The sequence below is a fragment of the Rana temporaria genome, chromosome 11, assembly GCF_905171775.1.
Source record: "Rana temporaria chromosome 11, aRanTem1.1, whole genome shotgun sequence".
NCBI classification, from domain to species: domain Eukaryota; kingdom Metazoa; phylum Chordata; class Amphibia; order Anura; family Ranidae; genus Rana; species Rana temporaria.
In genome coordinates, this window is record NC_053499.1 from 115,497,031 (window position 1) to 115,514,895 (window position 17,865).

General features: G+C 47.5%; 1 protein-coding gene across 3 annotated transcripts in view; it reads right to left on the bottom strand.

Annotated features, from left to right (window-relative positions):
• Positions 1–17,865, bottom strand: part of SLC29A2 (solute carrier family 29 member 2) — an 85,564-nt gene that overhangs the window by 4,700 nt on the left and 62,999 nt on the right. For all 3 annotated transcript variants that reach the window (XM_040328883.1, XM_040328882.1, XM_040328881.1), the window contains exons 10-11: positions 10,708–10,816; positions 10,515–10,600 (exon numbers count right to left, since the gene is read on the bottom strand). In XM_040328883.1, coding sequence (XP_040184817.1) covers positions 10,515–10,600; positions 10,708–10,816 — 195 coding nt within the window. The remainder of the gene's footprint in view (positions 1–10,514; positions 10,601–10,707; positions 10,817–17,865) is intronic.

Sequence of the window (17,865 nt, forward strand, 5' to 3'; positions counted from 1 at the left end):
ATAATGAATATCACAGTAAAAAATAGGCATACAGTTGTGCTCATAAGTTTACATACCCTTGGCCATTTTTCAGAGAATAACACACAAAAACGTTTCTTTATCGTACACCACGGGACACAGAGTCTTTATCTTTACATAATGGGTTAAGGGTCACCAGCGGTGATTGGACACTGGCACAACCAATTGAAGACAGTTCCCCTCCATATAACCCCTCTCATCGGGGAGGCACCTCAGTTTTTTCCGCCAGTGTCTAAAACAGGCATATGCAATTAGCGGACCTCCAGCTGTTCCAGAACTACAAGTCCCATGAGGTATATTAATACTCTTGACAGCCACAAGCATGACACCCAGAGGCAGAGGCATGATGGGAATTGTAGTTTTGCAACAGCTGGAGGTCCGCTAATTGCTTATCCCTGGTCTAAAAGGTGTTGGACGCGCGAGGATGTGCTAAGAATAGCTCTGCTAAAGAAAACCCTCGGGGGTAGAAGGAGCCATGCTTTGGGATCCATCCAAGACACCAATAATTACGCTGAAACTGGATGGGATCCGGGCCTCATGCACGAGGCGCCGCCTGTAATGTCTCTCTTCGGAGGACTGGGCTCTAGGGTCCAGCACTTTCGCTACAGCAGCTAAAAGTCCTGGTTTAGTCTTTTACAAGGCCCAGGGGAGAGGTATTCTTTAAATAGGAACCCATATCCTTGAAGGATAGCACACAAAACCCGCCGAGATGGGTGAAGATTGGTGCTGTCTGAATTTTTTTCAGCAGAAAAAACCTGCGGCGGGGATAAGGTAAGAAAAAAAGGAATCCTAAGAACAAGCTTAAGGATCCTTTTCAAACCATGAGTAGTGTGTCTTCTCTTTTTCGGCCACTAGAGGGAGTAAAGCAGGGGTTCTCAAACTATGACCCTCCAGTTGTTCAGGAACTACAATTCCCATCTCATGGGATGTGTAGTTCCGAAACAGCTGGAGGGCCGTAGTTTGAAGATCCCTGGAGTAAAGTGTCGAGTTTCACCCACCTCACTCTAAGAATGTCAGATCCGTAGGACAAAGCACATTCCTTCCGCTGCAGAGCTCTGCATAACACGGCCACAGCTCCTCTCCTCCTAATGCTGAGGAAACAGCATGGAATAAGCAGGGGGAGGCTCTCCCTGATCCCTCACAGCCGCCATAATGCCCTAGGTCGCACCGGGGCGCGCTTTATCGCCAGGGGGGCGGAGGATCCGAGCGTGCTCAGGCATGGGCATGTGGATTCAAAAGATGGCGCTCAAACAGGAGCCATTAGAGGATCGTAGAGGTTGGCAGCTCTTCCCTTGGGGACACAGCAGCAGCAGGGGCACGTAAGCTTTATGTGGTTGGTAGGGCACTACCAAGAGAGACACCCACTCTATGGCATGAAACTGTGTTTAAGTTGCATACTTTATGTAGATTGCTAAACGGAGCACAGTAGTATATGCTGTTGGTACCTCAGCTTGTTGCTTGGTAAGGAATTCAGGGACTAAAAAGGACAAAAAAACACTGCCGCCTGAGACGGAAGGCTCTAGCCGTACCTGCTCGGTACCTTACTCCCCTGTAAATCTTGATAAACCAATACAGGAGGAACCATTGCCACTATTAGGAGTAACTATTTCTCCAGTGGCACCTGGGCCTGCATATGTCACTGAGGACACTTATCGCAGCCATGGAAAAATTAGAAGGAAAAATCACTACGCTATTTGCAAAGTCCTCGCAAAAGGACAAAAAGCGAAGCAGATCTCCTTCAGCAGTTTTAGATCCTCTTTCAGAAAGATTTGAAGAGGAAAAGGATGGAGGATGAGATAACCCCTACAGAGGACAGGGATGAGGAGTCGGATGGATCAGTGATTTCAGAGTAACCCTTTTCTGCTTCCCAGATGCTAAGATCACAGGTGCAATGTTATGCTGTAACAGTGCGTACTGCATTCAGGCTGCCCTCTTCCGAGTTAACTGAATCACAGGTCTCCTCCCTGGGCTCATTAAAATCCCTGCAGGGTGCATGCTCTTTTCCAGTTCATCCTTTATTAAAGAAGCTAATTTAAGGAGACTGGTTACATCCAGACAAGCGTTTCTCCCTCCAAAGAAGTTTGATATTCTTTATCCGATGGAGGAAGAGTTTTCCAGGAGGTGGAGCCTGACATTTCTTGTGTAAATAAGAACCTGACTTGTCCAGTGGATAACGTACAGGTGTTTAAAGACCCTTCGGAAAAGAAATTGGAATCTTTATTGAAGTCTTCCTTCCTCCTGGCTGGGTCAGTCGCCCAACCTGCTGTAGCAGCAGTAGGCATGTGTCAGGTCCTCAAGAACCAGGTAAAACGGGCTGAAGGAGCTGCCTCCAGAACAAGTCAAATTGTGGGAAAATTTGCCTAAAGCCTTATGTTTTACAATTGAGGCTATGAGAGATTCTATTCTGCAAACATCGCGTCTCACACTCCAACTGGTGCATATGCGCAGAATCCTTTGACTAAAAGCATTGGTCTGCAGAGGCACCATGCAAAAAGCTATTGGCTAGTTTCTCCTTCCATGGCGAATGCCTCTTTGGGGAAGATTTGGAGAACTATATCCAAAAGATATCGAGTGGGAAAAATAAAAACAACAAGAGACCTTGTTTGAAACGTTCTCCCTCCCTGGCTCCTGGTAAATCTACCTCCAGCCAGTGGCGACGGCATTTTCAGCCAGCCACAAAGACTAAAGAAGACCAGGCCCAGAAGAACAAGAAGCAGTGGGGTTCAAGGGCTAACAAGCAAACCCCAAAGCCTCTGCATGAAGAGGTGGCCCTGCTCGGCCAAGTGGGGGGGCGGCTTTGTCAGTTTTCAGCGGCATTTCAGACAGAAATCCAGGACAGATGGGTAGTATCCACAGTATCCCTAGGGTACAAGTTGGAATTTCGACAGATCCCATCTTCTCAGTTCCGAAGCTCAAGGCTCTCCAAAGATCCTCTTAAAAAAAATAGGATTTTTGTACTCACCGTAAAATCCATTTCTCTGAGTTCATGGACAGACACAGCAGCCTTCGACCTTAGGGTTATATCCGCTTCCTTCCAGGAGAGTTGGGCAGAAAAAAAGCACTTTTAGTGTTAACAACCCTTTCCTCAGTGCAGCTCCTCCCAGGGGGCGTGGTTCCCCGGGTATAACCCACACCCTGCTCTAGCAGCCTCAGTTCGTAACAAGCAGTACAAACAAAAAGGAGGGGTGGGTGGTGTTTCCGTCCATGAACTCGGAGAAATGGATTTTACGATGAGTACAAAAATCCAATTTATCTTCCGTTCATGGACGGACACAGCAGCCTTTGGCTTTTAGGGACGTCCCCAAGCAGTGTCAAAAAATTGGAGGGGTGGGAAAACAACACAGCAAACCAGGTTACACCCCAAACAAAACCGGAGTTACTCAACGGAGGAACTCCAACCTTAAACTGCCGCCTGTAACACCTGCGGCCGAAGGAGGCATCAGAAGATGCACAAACATCCACCTTGTAAAACTTTGAAAAAGTGTGGACTGACGACCAGGTCGCTGCCTTACACACCTGTAACCCGAAAGGGAGGCGCCCGCCCCTTCAGGGCATAGGCCTGAATCACAACCTGTCGGATCCACCTAGAAATGGTGGCCGACGAGACTGCCAGGCCTTTTTTAGGACCAGCCACCGACACGAACAGTGAGTCCGACTTCCGGAAAGGAGCCGTAGCAGATAAGTACACTCGTAGGGCCCGAACCACATCCAGTGAAAGTATAGTGGCCTCCTTCTGGTTTTTCGGCTGAGGACATAAGGACACAATGTCCTCATTAATGTGAAAAGCCGAAACGACCTTTGGGAGAAAAGACGGCTGCAGTTGCAGCACCACCTTATTCTTATGGATGACCAAGTAGGGAGCCTTGCAAGACAAGGCCGCCAGCTCAGATACTCGTCTGATCGAGGTAATTGCTACCAGAAAAAACACCTTTTGTGACAGAGTCAACAAAGGAATCTTCCGAATGTCCTCAAAGGGAGCATCCTGAAGCACCGAAAGGACTAAATTCAAGTCCCATGGGGGTAGTGGATGTTGCACCGGAGGGGCCACATGCCGGACCCCCTGTACAAACGTACGCACCAAGGAGTGCGACGCCAAGGGTCGCTGAAAGTAAACAGCCAGAGCCGAAATCTGTCTCTTAACCGTACTTAAGGCGAGAGCAGAATCCTGGACATCACGTATGTACGAGGGTGCCACTTCATCTCCTCACACAGAGATGTAGGCCTTCCACGTACGATGGTAAATCCTACGTGAGGTAGACTTCTGTGCACACAGCATGGTAGAGACCACCGAGCCCCTGGCTCTCAACAGCCACGCCGTTAAAGCCAGCGACTGTAAAGCAGGGTGGAAGAAGATCTCTCAGGGGTAGACGCCAGGGGGCGTCTGCCACCAGACGCATCAGGTCCACGTACCAGGAGCGGCGCGGCCATTCTGGGGTGATCAGGATTGTTTGAATCCCTTCGGCTTCCACTCTGCGCAGCAGGCGAGGAAGAAGCTTCAGAGGAGGGAAGGCGTAAATTAGGCGATAGCGACCCCAAGGTGCCACCAACGTGTCTGACGCGTCCGCCCACGGGTCTCTTGACCTGGCCACGAACCGTGGCACCTTCCAATTGAGACGGGACGCTAGAAGGTCCACGTCTGGAGTGCCCCACTTTCGGCACAAACTCTGAAACACCTCCGGGTGAAGTGACCACTCTCCTTGGTCTAGTGTTTGGTGACTTAGAAAGTCGGCTTGCCAATTCTGTACTCCGACAGAGGCGGAACAGACCTTTCGGCCCACCAAGGGATGTGCGTGACCTCCGTCGCTGCAGCTGAACTCCGTGTGCCCCCCTGATGATTGACGTACGCCACGGCCGTGGCGTTGTCGGACTGGATCCTGACCGGTCGGCCCTGCAGATCCAGGGACCACCTGGCAAGGCACAGCTTGATTGCTCGGAGCTCCAGTATATTGATTGGCAGGCGGGACTCCTACTGAGTCCAGCGCCCCAAATGCCCCCCCAACCGGAGAGGCTGGCATCTGTCGTGACCACGGTCCAGTGGCACGACAGAAACGACTTCCTGGTCCGAAGCACCGGAGACGCCAGCCACCACACCAGGGAAGACTTGAACAGTTGACTCAACTGAATCTGGTAATCCAGAGATGACGGGAGCTTGTCCCAACGTGACAGAATTTCCTTCTGTAGCATCCTGGTGTGGAATTGGGCATACGGAACCGCCTCGAAAGAGGCCACCATCAGACCCAGAACCCTCATGCAGAATCGAAGAGATGACCACTTCTGGGTCGACAACTGCTGCACTGCAGAGTCTGAAGTTTCTCCATTGGGAGAAAAACTCTCGCCTCCGCGGAATCCAGGACTAGTCCCAGGTATTCCAGTCTCTGAGACGGAATCAACACTGACTTCTGGACATTCAGAAGCCAGCCGAACTCTTGGAGAGTCTGACACGCGATAGACACGTCCTCTTCTAATTCTGAGCCTGAAGAAGCTCGCAGGAGAAGGTTGTACAGATATCCCACGATAGCGATCCCCCGCTGTCTCAGTAGGGCCAGTATCGGGGCAAGCACCTTGGTGAAAACCTGTGGTGCCGATGCCAAGCCGAACGGGAGGGCCACGAATTGAAAATAGTCCTCCCCGACCGCAAAGCGCAGAAACCTCTGGTGCTTTGTGCATATGGGAACATGTAGGTACGCGTCCATGATGTCCAAGGACGCCAGAAAGTCCCCCTGATGTAGCGCTGCGATTACCGAGCGAATCGACTCCATCCTGAATTTTTGCACCTTGACAAAACAATTGAGGGCCTTGAGGTCCAGGACCACAAACAGATTGGAGAAAAACCCCTGAAACCGTTCCAACGAGGGAACTGGTACAATCACTCCCCTGTCCAGTAGATTCCTGGACAGCTCCTGACAGAGCCTGCCGGCGAGCCGGAGGAAGCTGGAGGTTGGAAGGAAAAAATCTGTTTGGTGGACAAGAGAGAAAATCTAATCTTGTACCCCGAGGAAACTACTTCGCAAACCCAACGGTCGGAGAGAAGAGACCTCCACCGAGCCGCGAATTTGCGATGCCGGCCCCCCCACCCGAGACACAGGCGGGGGGCAGACCTTAATGCGGAAGCAGGCTTGCGGAACCAGGGACGCTTCTGCCCTGTAGCGGGCGCCTTAGCAACAGCAGGCAATGATTCTGTGTCAGACATCCGCAGAAGCAGGCTCAGGGAGGGGGCGCTTTTTACCCCCCTTCTGGGCACTAGCTGCTTCAAACCTGGCGAGAAACGCCTCAAGGACAGCCGACATTGCCTCAACAGATACGGCAGGGGGATTAAAGTATAACTCAGGCATTGTTGGGGCAGAAACCCCAGGTTCAGGTTCCATGTTGCCCCACCACAGTGTACTGCAAGACAGAACAACCCACCGATCACCTCCCGGCCGCAAAAAATAGAAGCAGAGGCCTCCCAGGGACTCACCACCCCACCCGGCTACAGAGAGAGCTGAAAACCTGAGGTGTGCTCTGATGTGCTGCGCCCCAGGAGGCCCCCCTTCACAGCCGCTACCCAGTATGGGGAGGGAGGGAGAGGAAAAAGGGAGAGAGGAAAGACGGGACGCCCGAAGGTCCACGCCTGGCGTGCCCCATTTTTGGCACAACTCTTGAAACACTTCCGTGTGCAATGACCATTCTCCCTAGTCCAGTGTTTGGGGACTTAGGTAGTCGGCTTGCCAACTCTGCAACCCCGGAATGTACACAGCCGACAGAGCCGGAGCGTACCTTGTGGCAACAAGGATGTGTGCAACCTCCATCACCGCGGCAGAGCTCCGCGTGCCCGCTTGATGGTAGACGTACGCCACAGCCGTGGTATTGTCGGACTGGATCCTGACCGAACGGTACTGCAGACCCAGAAACCACTTGGGGAGACGCAGCCTGATAGCCCGTAGCTCCAGGACATTGACTGGAAGACGGGACTTCACCCGAGTCCAGCGCCCTGGGCTGGCCGGACACTCCAGAACGCCCCCATCCGGAGAGGCTGGCATCCGTCGTGGCCACAGTCCAATAGCACGGCGAAAACAATTTCCCGGTCCGAAGTACCGGAGATGTCAGTCACCACACTAGGGAGGACCTGACCAGACGACTTCACCCAAATCTGGAATCCAGAGACGAAGGGAGCTTGTCCCAACGTGACAGAATCTCTGTAACCTCGGGTGTGGAATTGGGCATACGGAACCGCTTCGAAAGAGGCTACCTTGGGACCCAGAATTCTCTTGTAAAGGGCACTAGAGGCCAAGACTCTTCCAAGATGGCCGCCGTATGAGGTAAAAAACAGCATGCGGGCCACAAGAAAATGGCCGCCGACCTTTGTAAACCGCGTCCGCGGCAAAATGGCGGTCATACACATGTAAAAAAACACAGTGACACAGCAGAAAGACACAGCCCAGCACATACAGCACTCCTGTTTTTTTCGCTGTACATACCGTATTATTGTTCTTTTCCACCTGGCTTCCGGGTTCTCACTCCCGCGGGAGTAGGCGTTCCTATGCAGCGGGGCAATGTCACCTGGGACTTAGCCCACATGATTGACGTGCTTTATAAAAACTTCCCCCCGGTGGGTAAGGCGCGTCACGAGTTTCAGAAAATAGCCGAACTGGGAGTCGGCTCTATACGACGCCTGCGCACAGACTAAGAGCCGTGAAGAGCTGACTGCGCAGGCGCCGTATAGAGCCGACTCCCAGTTTGGCTATTTTCGGAACTCGTGACGCGCTTATCCGCCGGGGGGAATTTTTTATCAAGCACGTCAATCATCTGGGCTAAGTCCCAGATGACATTGCGCCGCTGCATAGGAACGCCTACTCCCGCGGGAGTGAGAACCCGGAAGCCGGGTGGAAAATAATAATACGGTATGTACAGCGAAAAAACAAACAAAAAAACAGCATACTGTACATGTCGGAAGTATGCTGAATGTAATGTTTTTAGGGTGAACCTCCGCTTTAATATCGTGTATTGCCCCATTTAACATCAATGACAGCCTGAAGTATTTTGTGGTATTTGTGGATGAGGCTCTTTATCTTCTCAGATGGTAAAGCTGCCCATTCCTCTTGGCAAAAAGCCTCCAGTTCCTGTAAATTCTTGGGATGTCTTGCATGAACTGCACTTTTGAGATCTCCCCAGAGTGGCTCAATGATATTGAGGTCAGGAGACAGATGGCCACTGCAGAACCTTCACTTTATTCTGCTGTAGCCAATGACAGGTCGACATGGCCTTGTGTTTTGGATCATTGTCATGTTGAAATGTCCAAATACTTCCCATGCGCAGCTCCCTGGCTGATGAATGCAAATGTTCCTCCAGTATTTTAGGATAACGTACTGCGTTCATCTTGCCATCATCAATTTTGACCAAATTTCCTGTGCCTTTATAGCTCACACATCCTCAAAACATCAGCGATCCACCTCCATGTGTCACAGTAGGAATTGTGTACCTTTTATCAAAAGACTTGTTGACTTCTCCAAATGTAGCATTTATGGTTGTGGCCAAAAAGTTACATTTTGGTCTCATCAATCCAAATGACTTTTTGCCAGAAGGTTTGAGGCTTTTGATGCTATTGTAAGCTGGATACTTTGTGGAATTTGAATAGTAATGGCTTTCTTCTGTCGACTCGACCATGTAGCCCCATCTATCTTCAATTGCCTCCTTATTGTGCATCTTGAAACAGCCACACCACATGTTTTTAGAGAGTCACAAAGTTAGTTGTGGGTTTTTCTTTGTATTCTGAACAATTTTCCTGGCTGAAATTTTAGGTTGGTCTACCTGACCGTGATTTGGTTTTAACAGAACCCCTCATTTTCCACTTCTTGATTAGAGTTTGAACACTACCAATTGGCATTCTTAATTCCTTGGATATCTTTTTATATCCTTTTCCTGTTTTATACAGTTCAACTACCTTTTCCAGCAGATGCTTTGACAATCCTTTTGCTTTCCCCACGACTCAGAATCCAGAAACGTCACTGCAGCACTGGAGATTGCAAGGGTCTGTCAGGAGTCCAGAAACTCATTGACCTTTTATACACACCACACACACACACACACACAAATTACAAGCAAACAGATCACAGGTGAAGATGGCTACCTTTAATAGCCATTCAATCCCCTTTGTGTCAACTTGCGTGCATGTTATCAGACCAAAATCACCAGGGTATGTAAACTTTTGATCAGGGTCATTTGGGTATTTTCTGTTGTCATTACGATTTAAAAAGTGTAAACATGGTTGATTGATAATAAACGGCTTCAGCCAAACACTAACCATGAGTGAAAGAAAAGTGTTTGTGTTATCATTCATATGCTCTGAAAAATGGCCAAGAAATCGAATTCTGCCAGGGCATATAAACGTATGAGCATAACTGTATTTATTATCGTATTTTTGCAATGTGCATTTATGAGCAATGGACATAGTGTTACAAGCAGGTTTCATACCAATTCTCAGGCACAGGGCAGTGCACCTGTGACTTTCCTGTGGGTTACCTGCACTGAGCCATAGACAAATTAGATCCTGCAGGTTTTGTGCGCTTTCAGAAAGTGCACCACACCTGCAGAATATAATAGAAGCCTATGGCAAAGCGTAGCTAACCTGCAGCTGCACTGTGCTGCAGGTAAACTGCAGCGCAACAGTGTGAAAGCAACCTTAGGCCCCTTTCACATGATTAGTCCGATCGGTCAACTTGGACCCTCCATTTATGTAGTGGCAAATGTAATTTGAATTGTATCAGTTTACACCCGCCTACCACCAGTCTGGACCCCCCCCCCCCCCCCCAAAAAATAGAAGGGTATCCATTCCCCTCTGTCTGGGCAGATTGGATCAGAGGGCCCATAGAGAAGAGCGGATACGGATCTGTCATCCGCCAGCTCCGCTGAGTGAGCAGATTCCGCCCCATGTGAAAGGGAGCTCACGACAGTCAAGGACTGTTTAAATTTAAAACTCCATAGTTAAGACGTGTTTTCACCATTCCAACCACTGGTGTAGCGTCAAGGGCCCATGCGGCTTCCCTGTCGCATTCCGTTTTATACTTGGACAGGGAGGGCAGCATATACAGGAACCAATCTTCTCAATTTTCCTCCTGCAACTGCTGAAATTCGGCTTCTCCTCCTCCCTTCTCACCGGAATTCAGTGGCTGCAGTAGGAAAATCTTTATTACAAATTCACAAACAATTAGAAAATTCTAACCATTTAAATTTCACTACGTTACGCATCTGTTTATCAAATCACCTAAATGGACCTCTCTTCAAAAGGTTGAGCACCCCTGCCCTAAAACAGTTAATTTGATGAAATTCTCTGAAAACCCAAAACTTGGTTCACATGATCAGCTTTATTCAATAAAAGTTCTTATTGTTCAGTGCTGGTTCTTACACGTGGCAGCCATTCAGCATTCATGCTACTTGAGTCAGATCACAAGGTTACTCCTCTCTTTTAATTATTTAATAAGTACATGCAAATGGATACAAAGTAGGTGGGAAGAACTTACCCACAGAATTTTAGAAGTAAGGCTACGCCCAATCCAGTCCATCACATTAAAAATCAAGAAGCAGCAAACAGGATTAAAAAATTTGCCTAAAAAAGAGGAAAAACATGAACTAAAGCACAAATATTTCAAAACGTGCTACAATAGTAAAATAAATTCTGTTCTTAGAGAAAAAGTATAACAGGTAGAAACTCACTCCAGCTTTCATTATCTTGTACATGTGTGCCAACTTTTGCAGTGATTGCTGGAAACACTGATAACGTCACTCCAAACGTAAGTACTATCGTCAAAGCCATCACCCAGATCTATAAGGAAGGGAAAAAAGAAAAAAGACCAAACGATCATTACCAGAAAAGTAAATTTTCACCTACAATTCAGCTGAATTTAAATATCCCCAAATTCACCTCCCAAGTGTCTGAAATCTCCTTTTGTACCCATTCAATTTGTTGACATTAAGAAGCCCCATTCTCTGTGGCAGATACCTGCCATACGACCACCTAAAGATTAAAGGAGAAGTATAGGCAAAGCTCGTTTGGCTGTACTTCTATAGAAGTGCAATTCGTTCTGCACTCCTGTGAACAGTTTTCAGCAGAGAGACTGAAGTCCGCTCACTGCTGACATCACCAATGTCCGTCCAGGTACTGTGTCATCCCAACCACAGAGTCTGGATCCACCAGGTGCCTGGACTGACACCTGTCTCAGCCTCTCAGCGAGCAACTAAGAGCCTGAGCCAGCCGCTCTACCCCCTTCACAGCTCAGCTCAGCGCTCCAGTGAGAGAGGAGGGAGAAGAGAAAAGAGCTGTGACTGAAAGTGTGCAGCTCTCTGCTCACAAAGCTCTGAAAACCGAGCGAATGCCAAGGTTTGGTTCTCAGTGTAGAGGCGCTGATCCCACCTAGGCAAGTATAAATATGGAAAAAAAAAATCTTTTAAAAAGTGGTTTTAAAAGGCAAGGGTTTTATCCTGATGTATTCTATGCATTAAGACAAAAAGCCTTCTGTGTGCAGCAGTCCCCCCTAATACTTACCTAAACCCCATCTCTATCCAGCGATGTCCACAAGTCCCTTGCCACCCGGAACTCTCCCTCCTGATTGACTTTGACAGCATCGGGAGCCGAGTACAAGGGGGTTTTGGGCCATGGTTGGACTATTGCGGTACTATTAGCAAGGTATGAGAAGTAAAAGAAAACAAGTAAATAATAAAAGACATTTTATTGAGTTGGTGTTATGCTGGTCATCTTGTATTTTTTAACTCTATATTGTCCAATTATGTTTTTATTGTTTTTGTACTCAATAAAATGTCTTTTTTATTATTTACTTGTTTTCTTTTACTTCTCATACCTTGCTAATAGTACCGCAATAGTCCAACCATGGCCCAAAACCCCCTTGTACCCGGCTCTTTGGTCTGGGGACCTTAGAGCCAGTACCTCTATATTTATGCCCCTATAGCAAGCTTCTTGCTGTGGGGGCACTCAAGAGGGAGGGGACAGGAGCAGTGAAGAGGGACCACTGCAAAGGGAAGGCAAGTATAACATGTTTGTTATTTAAAAGAAAAAGGGAGACATTACAATCACTTTAAACTTAATGTTGTATGAGAAAGATTTAAGCAGTGGCCCTGTTTTAAGCATATATAACTATCTACAACACACATTTTCTGGGGGGGTTGTAAAATCATGCGGTTATTACTAATAACTATATTGCATAAAATACTTATCTTTTTAAAGTGGAGGTTCACCCAAAAAATACATTTTTAACATTAGATTGAGGCTATTTAAGGGGAGCAGAAACAGGTATTTTTTTAAAAAATCAATGCCGTACTTACCGTTTTCGAGATAGATGTTCTCCCGTCGCTTCCGGGTATGGGCTGCAGGACTGAGCGTTTCTATTTGATTGACAGCCTTCCGACCGTCGCATACAGCGCGTCACGATTTTCCGAAAGTAGCCGAACGTCGGTGCGCAGGCGCCGTATAGAGCCGCACCGACGTTCGGCTTCTTTCAGCAACTGGTGACGCGCTGTATGCGACCGTCGGAGGGCTGTCAATCAAATAGGAAAGCCCAGTCCCGAAGATCATACCCGGAAGCGGCGGGAGAACATCTATCTCGAAAACGGTAAGTACGGCATTGATTTAAAAAAAAAAAAAACGTTTCTGCTCCCCTTTATTAGGCTCAATCTAATGTTAAAAAAAGGTTTTCGGGTGAACTCCCGCTTTAACCAATCAGTGACAAGCCGTAAACCAAGTTTTGTACATAACAGCACAAAAAAGCATCATTGTGCCAAGAACAACAATTAAAAGGGGGCCTGCACTGTGGAAGCTGTTCTAAAAAAAAAAAAAAACACCAACAAGTTACTTATTTACCATGCTTTGTTCTCTCATGGTGTCTCTGTGGAGAGGCAGCCATCTTGGTAGATAAACAAGGCTTTGCATCCTCATGTTGTCCCCCAAAACTAGGGTTGCCATATCATCCCTTTAATCCAGGACACATAAGAATTACACAGGTTCTGAGGCTGATTTAATGCAGATAAGGCACAAGTTTAATTACCACCTTAATCGGCCTCAGAACCTGTGTAATTTATGTGTTGTCCTGGATTAAAGGGATTATGTGGCAACCCTACCCACAACAGATGGGGTAATGAGGATGCAGCTGGAGAGGCAAGTACAGCTCAACAGTATAAATGAAGCAGAAGCATGGAGAGCAATCAACCACAGGACCAGATTTTTCTCCAGCAAGCTCTCAGAACAGTAAGCAATACAGGAATGACTTTGCTTAATCTGACTTCATATTTGTGAGACTAGCAACTAGGAAGCAGTGTCTGGCATAGATTAGAAATCCAATTAACGGCGGGCTGGCTGACCAGAATTAGGATGTAGCAGCTGTGCAGGCAGTGGTGAAAGCCCAAAAAGGCAGAGTTTATGGTTCATTTGCTCAATTAGAAATAATGAGACACTCAAGAAGGGTCAAGGAACGGACTTGTCTTCTCTATAGCTGCCAAAGGTTGAGATGTTACGTGGCAGGCGATTCCCAATTTGTGGCCCTCTGACCCAACTCGGCAGGCAATGAGAGCAGCGCTGAGTTTACTTTACTAGGCTGATAGAAATGCATGGAAGCACACAAGGAAGATACACAGGCTGGGAGAACTCAGATGCTGGAACATACGGCTGGAGGGAACTCAAAAGGAAATTCACTGGTGCAGAGGAGCAGATGGTTGACAAGAGTGCAGAGGAAGAATGAATGTGCTGGCATACATGCAAAGGGTCCCAGGAGCAGGATACAGATGGGGGGGAACAGGAGAGGACTAGGCAGACATGTTAAACAGTTAAAAAACATGTAACACAGCAAAGCCAAATAGCACTGCCCAGGGGCCGGACCCTCTGGCCATAACCCCTCACCCTGCAGTCAGCAGCTCAGTTCGTCAAATAGCAGTACAAACTTAAAAAAAGGGGGGTGGATGCTGTGTCAGTCCATGAACTTCAGAGAAAAGGATTAGTACAAAAATCCTATTTTCTCTTCCGTTCATGGACGGACACAGCTCCAAATATTCTTGACAGTAAGGACGTCCCCCAAGCAGTGACAAAAAACGAGGGGTGGGCACAGCAAGCAAACCAACTTCCACCCAAAAAACAAACAGTGCTCCTCAACGGAGGAGTTGCAACCTTAAAACAGCCACCTACATAACTTTGCGGCCAAAGCAAGCATTCGCAGATGCATGCACATCAACCTTGTAAAATTTAGTAAAGGTGTGAACAGACGACCAGGTCACCGCCTTACACACCTGTGAGACAGACGCTTCATGTCGGAAGGCCCAGGAAGCACCTATTGCCCTGGTTGAATGCGCCGTGGCAGGAAAGGGAGGCGTCCGCCCCTGTAGGGCATAAGCCTGAATCACGATCTGTCTGATCCACTGAGAAATGGTGGCCGACGAGACCGCCAGGCCTTTCTTTGGACCAGTCACCGACACAGCGAGTCTGACCTCCGAAACGGAGCCGTAGCAGAGAGATATACTCGCAGAGCTCGGACCACATCCAAGGAATGTAGAGCAACCTCTTTGGGATGCGACGGTCGAGGACAAAGCAATGAAAGCACATGTCCTCATTTAGATGTAAGGCCGAAACAACCTTCGGAAGAAAGGAAGGCTGCGGGCGTAGAACCCCCTTAAAGGAGTTGTAAAGGAAAACATTTTTTTTTTCTGAAATGACTGTTTACAGGGTATAGAGACATAATAGTTAACGGATTCCTTTTAAAAATTATTAAAAATAGATAAAAATCAATCATATAATGTACCTACAGTTTCAGTTTTGTTTTTGCATGCTGTTTCCTCCTACTGTGATGTACAGAGACTCAGAGCCAATACAGGGCAGTGATGGTTTGTAAAACGAAACGGATTGGTGTTGAGGGGTTTTAGACACACAGTAAATCACACCTCCTTGATTAGTGACCACAGAGAAAGCTCCCATGACTTTTTTCATCGGGAAACAGACAACCAGGAAGTGTTCAGAACAGATAAGGATTGCAGCAACATCAGAGCAAAAACGAACAATGAGGACATGAAACCAGGACTGCAGGAAGCTAAAGGAAGCTATTTAGCTAAAAAAAAAAAAAAGTTTCCTTTAGTGACCCTTTAAACCTAGGAATGCCCAGCTGTTCCATCCTGCCGAGGCAGGAGGAACCGAACTTACCCGTCCTTGCGAGGACTAGCTATCACGTCCCCGACAGACCTACATCTGAGTAGTACGGAGTAGCTGTCTGTCCGGTCCACTGTGAGTGAGACAACAGCGGCCCAGTCATATGCGGACCCCGGAGCACATAGCTCACCGGCCACCCCTGGAGCCTGTCGTGTCCGACCCAGCGCTTAGCTAAGGTCTGCTCACGCTCTATGGCAGGACTCGGGAGATTAAAAGGATCTATAAATATCCAGCCTGTCACCCAGCCAGCAGTTAATAGAAGATTTCCAAAAATAAAATAAAAAATGTCTTCAGGACCATGGGCCCAAAAGGGAGCCAGGTCCTACTCCTCTACTAGGCAGAAAAAAAACTGAGCTGCTGACTGCAGGGTGGAGGGTTATGTCTGGAGGGACTGCCCCCTGGGCAGGGGCTGTTCAACTCTGTGAATGTAACATGTATTTAAATATCTAACATGTTTTGCCTAGTCCTCTCCTATAGAACAAAAACATAACCCACAAGTCAAAGTTTAAGGAAGCGGTGTCCGTCCATGGACAAAAAGATATATTTTTTTAATTGATTGCAATACACGTTACATATTGCCACGTACGCTGGCAATATTTCTAGCACCTTCTGCAGAACGCCAGATGAATGACCTATAGGGGGCTTTTAAAGCAATGCACATATTTAGGGTACTGAAGTCTGTCGTCATTTCACGGGCTCATACAGATTTAAGGTTTGACATGTTGGGTATCGATTTACTTTCTGAAACCTCATCTTTTATATTTTACCAAAAAAGTGGGTACATTTATTGTTTGTGTGCCCTAAAATTAACTTTAGTGAATTTTTTACTCAAATTTTACTGAAACCTTTGCAGTAATATTGTGCAACATAACAAAATTGGAGCTACCATTTTATTCTCTAGGGTGTCTGCTTTCAGAAAATATATGCTTTGGGGGGTTTTATGCAATCTTGAAACCGAAAATTATTTTTTAAACATATTTGCAAAAAAAAGGCTATAGCAGCAAAAAGGTTAAGGAAATATTTGAGAAAGTGCTTGGGAACACGTGGCACTGGTTCTTAGCATGTGGACACACTGGGCCAGATTCATCAAGAGATACAACGGCGGATCTTCTGATCCGCCGTCGTATCTCTGAGATCCGACGGTCGGATCTATGCGACTGATTCATAAGAATCAGTTCCGCATAGATCTCCCTTAGATCCGACTGGTGTAAGTGACTTACATCGTCGGATCTTAGGCTGCAATCTCCCGCCGGCCGCTAGGTGTCGCCTCGGTCTTTTACGCATCGGATATGCAAATGAGGAGAACCGCAGATTCAGAAACGAACGCCCGCCGTTTTTTTTTTACGTCGTTTGCGTTCGGCTTTTTCCGGCGGATAGTTACCCCTGCTATATGAGGGGTAGATAATGTTAAGTATGGGCGTCGTTCCCGCGCCGAGTTTCAAATTTTTACGCCGTTTGCGCAAGTCGGTCTGGAATACGGATGGCCGCAATTGACGTTGCCGCCGAAAACAATGACGTCCTAGCGACGTCATTTGGAGCATGTGCACTGGGAAATTTCGCCGGCGGCGCATGCGCAGTTAAATCGGCGCGGGAACGCGCCTGATTTAAATTGTACACTCCCCTAGCCGCGGAATTTGAATTCCGCCGGGGGAGTTCCGATCCGACGGTGCAATTTTCGAGGTAAGTGCTTTGTGAATACTGCACTAGCCTCGCTAAATTGCACCGGCGGATCGTAAATCACATAGATTACGCGGATCTAAAGATCCGCTAATCTATGTGAATCTAGCCTACAGAGAAACTGACATGCTAGCCCTTTTAAGACAGCGCTTTGGCATGACTACAGTACCAGAGGAAGCCACCGGTTGCACACAGAGGGAAAGACCCGATGCTGGAGCTTGGAACAGGTGAATGCGACATTGTCTTCGATTATCACATGTCTGAAAGTGCATGGATGTTCCAGGTAAAAAGAAAAGATATGTTTTTCTTAATACTTGGATAGAAATTATATATATGAAAATATGGCAAAAATTTTAAAAACCAGGAACTACTGATACATCTACCTTATCAGAATTCTTCTCTGGCAACAGAAATTTGAGAGGTCAGAAACATTCCTCCTATCTCTGCTCACACTGCAAAGTCTGTCAATGTACCCACATTACAGCAGGGAGTGCTTTAACCACTTAAGGACCGCCTCCTGCAGATATACGTCGACCGAATGGCACGGCTGGGCACAAGCACGTACCCCGGTCCGAAGCTCCGTGACAGTGGGACCCGTGGACCTGATCACCGCTGGAGTCCCGAGATCGGTCCCCGGAGCTGAAGAACGGGGAGAGCTGTGTGTAAACACAGCTTCCCCGTTCTTCACAGTGACAGCTTCATTGATCGTGTGTTCCCTGATATAGGGAAACACGATCAATGACGTCACACGTCCAGCCCCGCCCCCCTACAGTTAGAAAAACATATGAGGTCACACATAACCCCTTCAGCGCCCCCTAGTGGTTAACTCCCAAACTGCAATTGTAATTTTCACAGTAAACAATGCATTTTTTGCTGTGAAAATTACAATGGTCCCAAAAATGTGTCAAAATTGTCAGATGTGTCCGCCATAATGTCGCAGTCACGAAAATAAATAAATCGCTGATCGCCACCATTAGTAGTAAAAAAAAAAAAAAAAA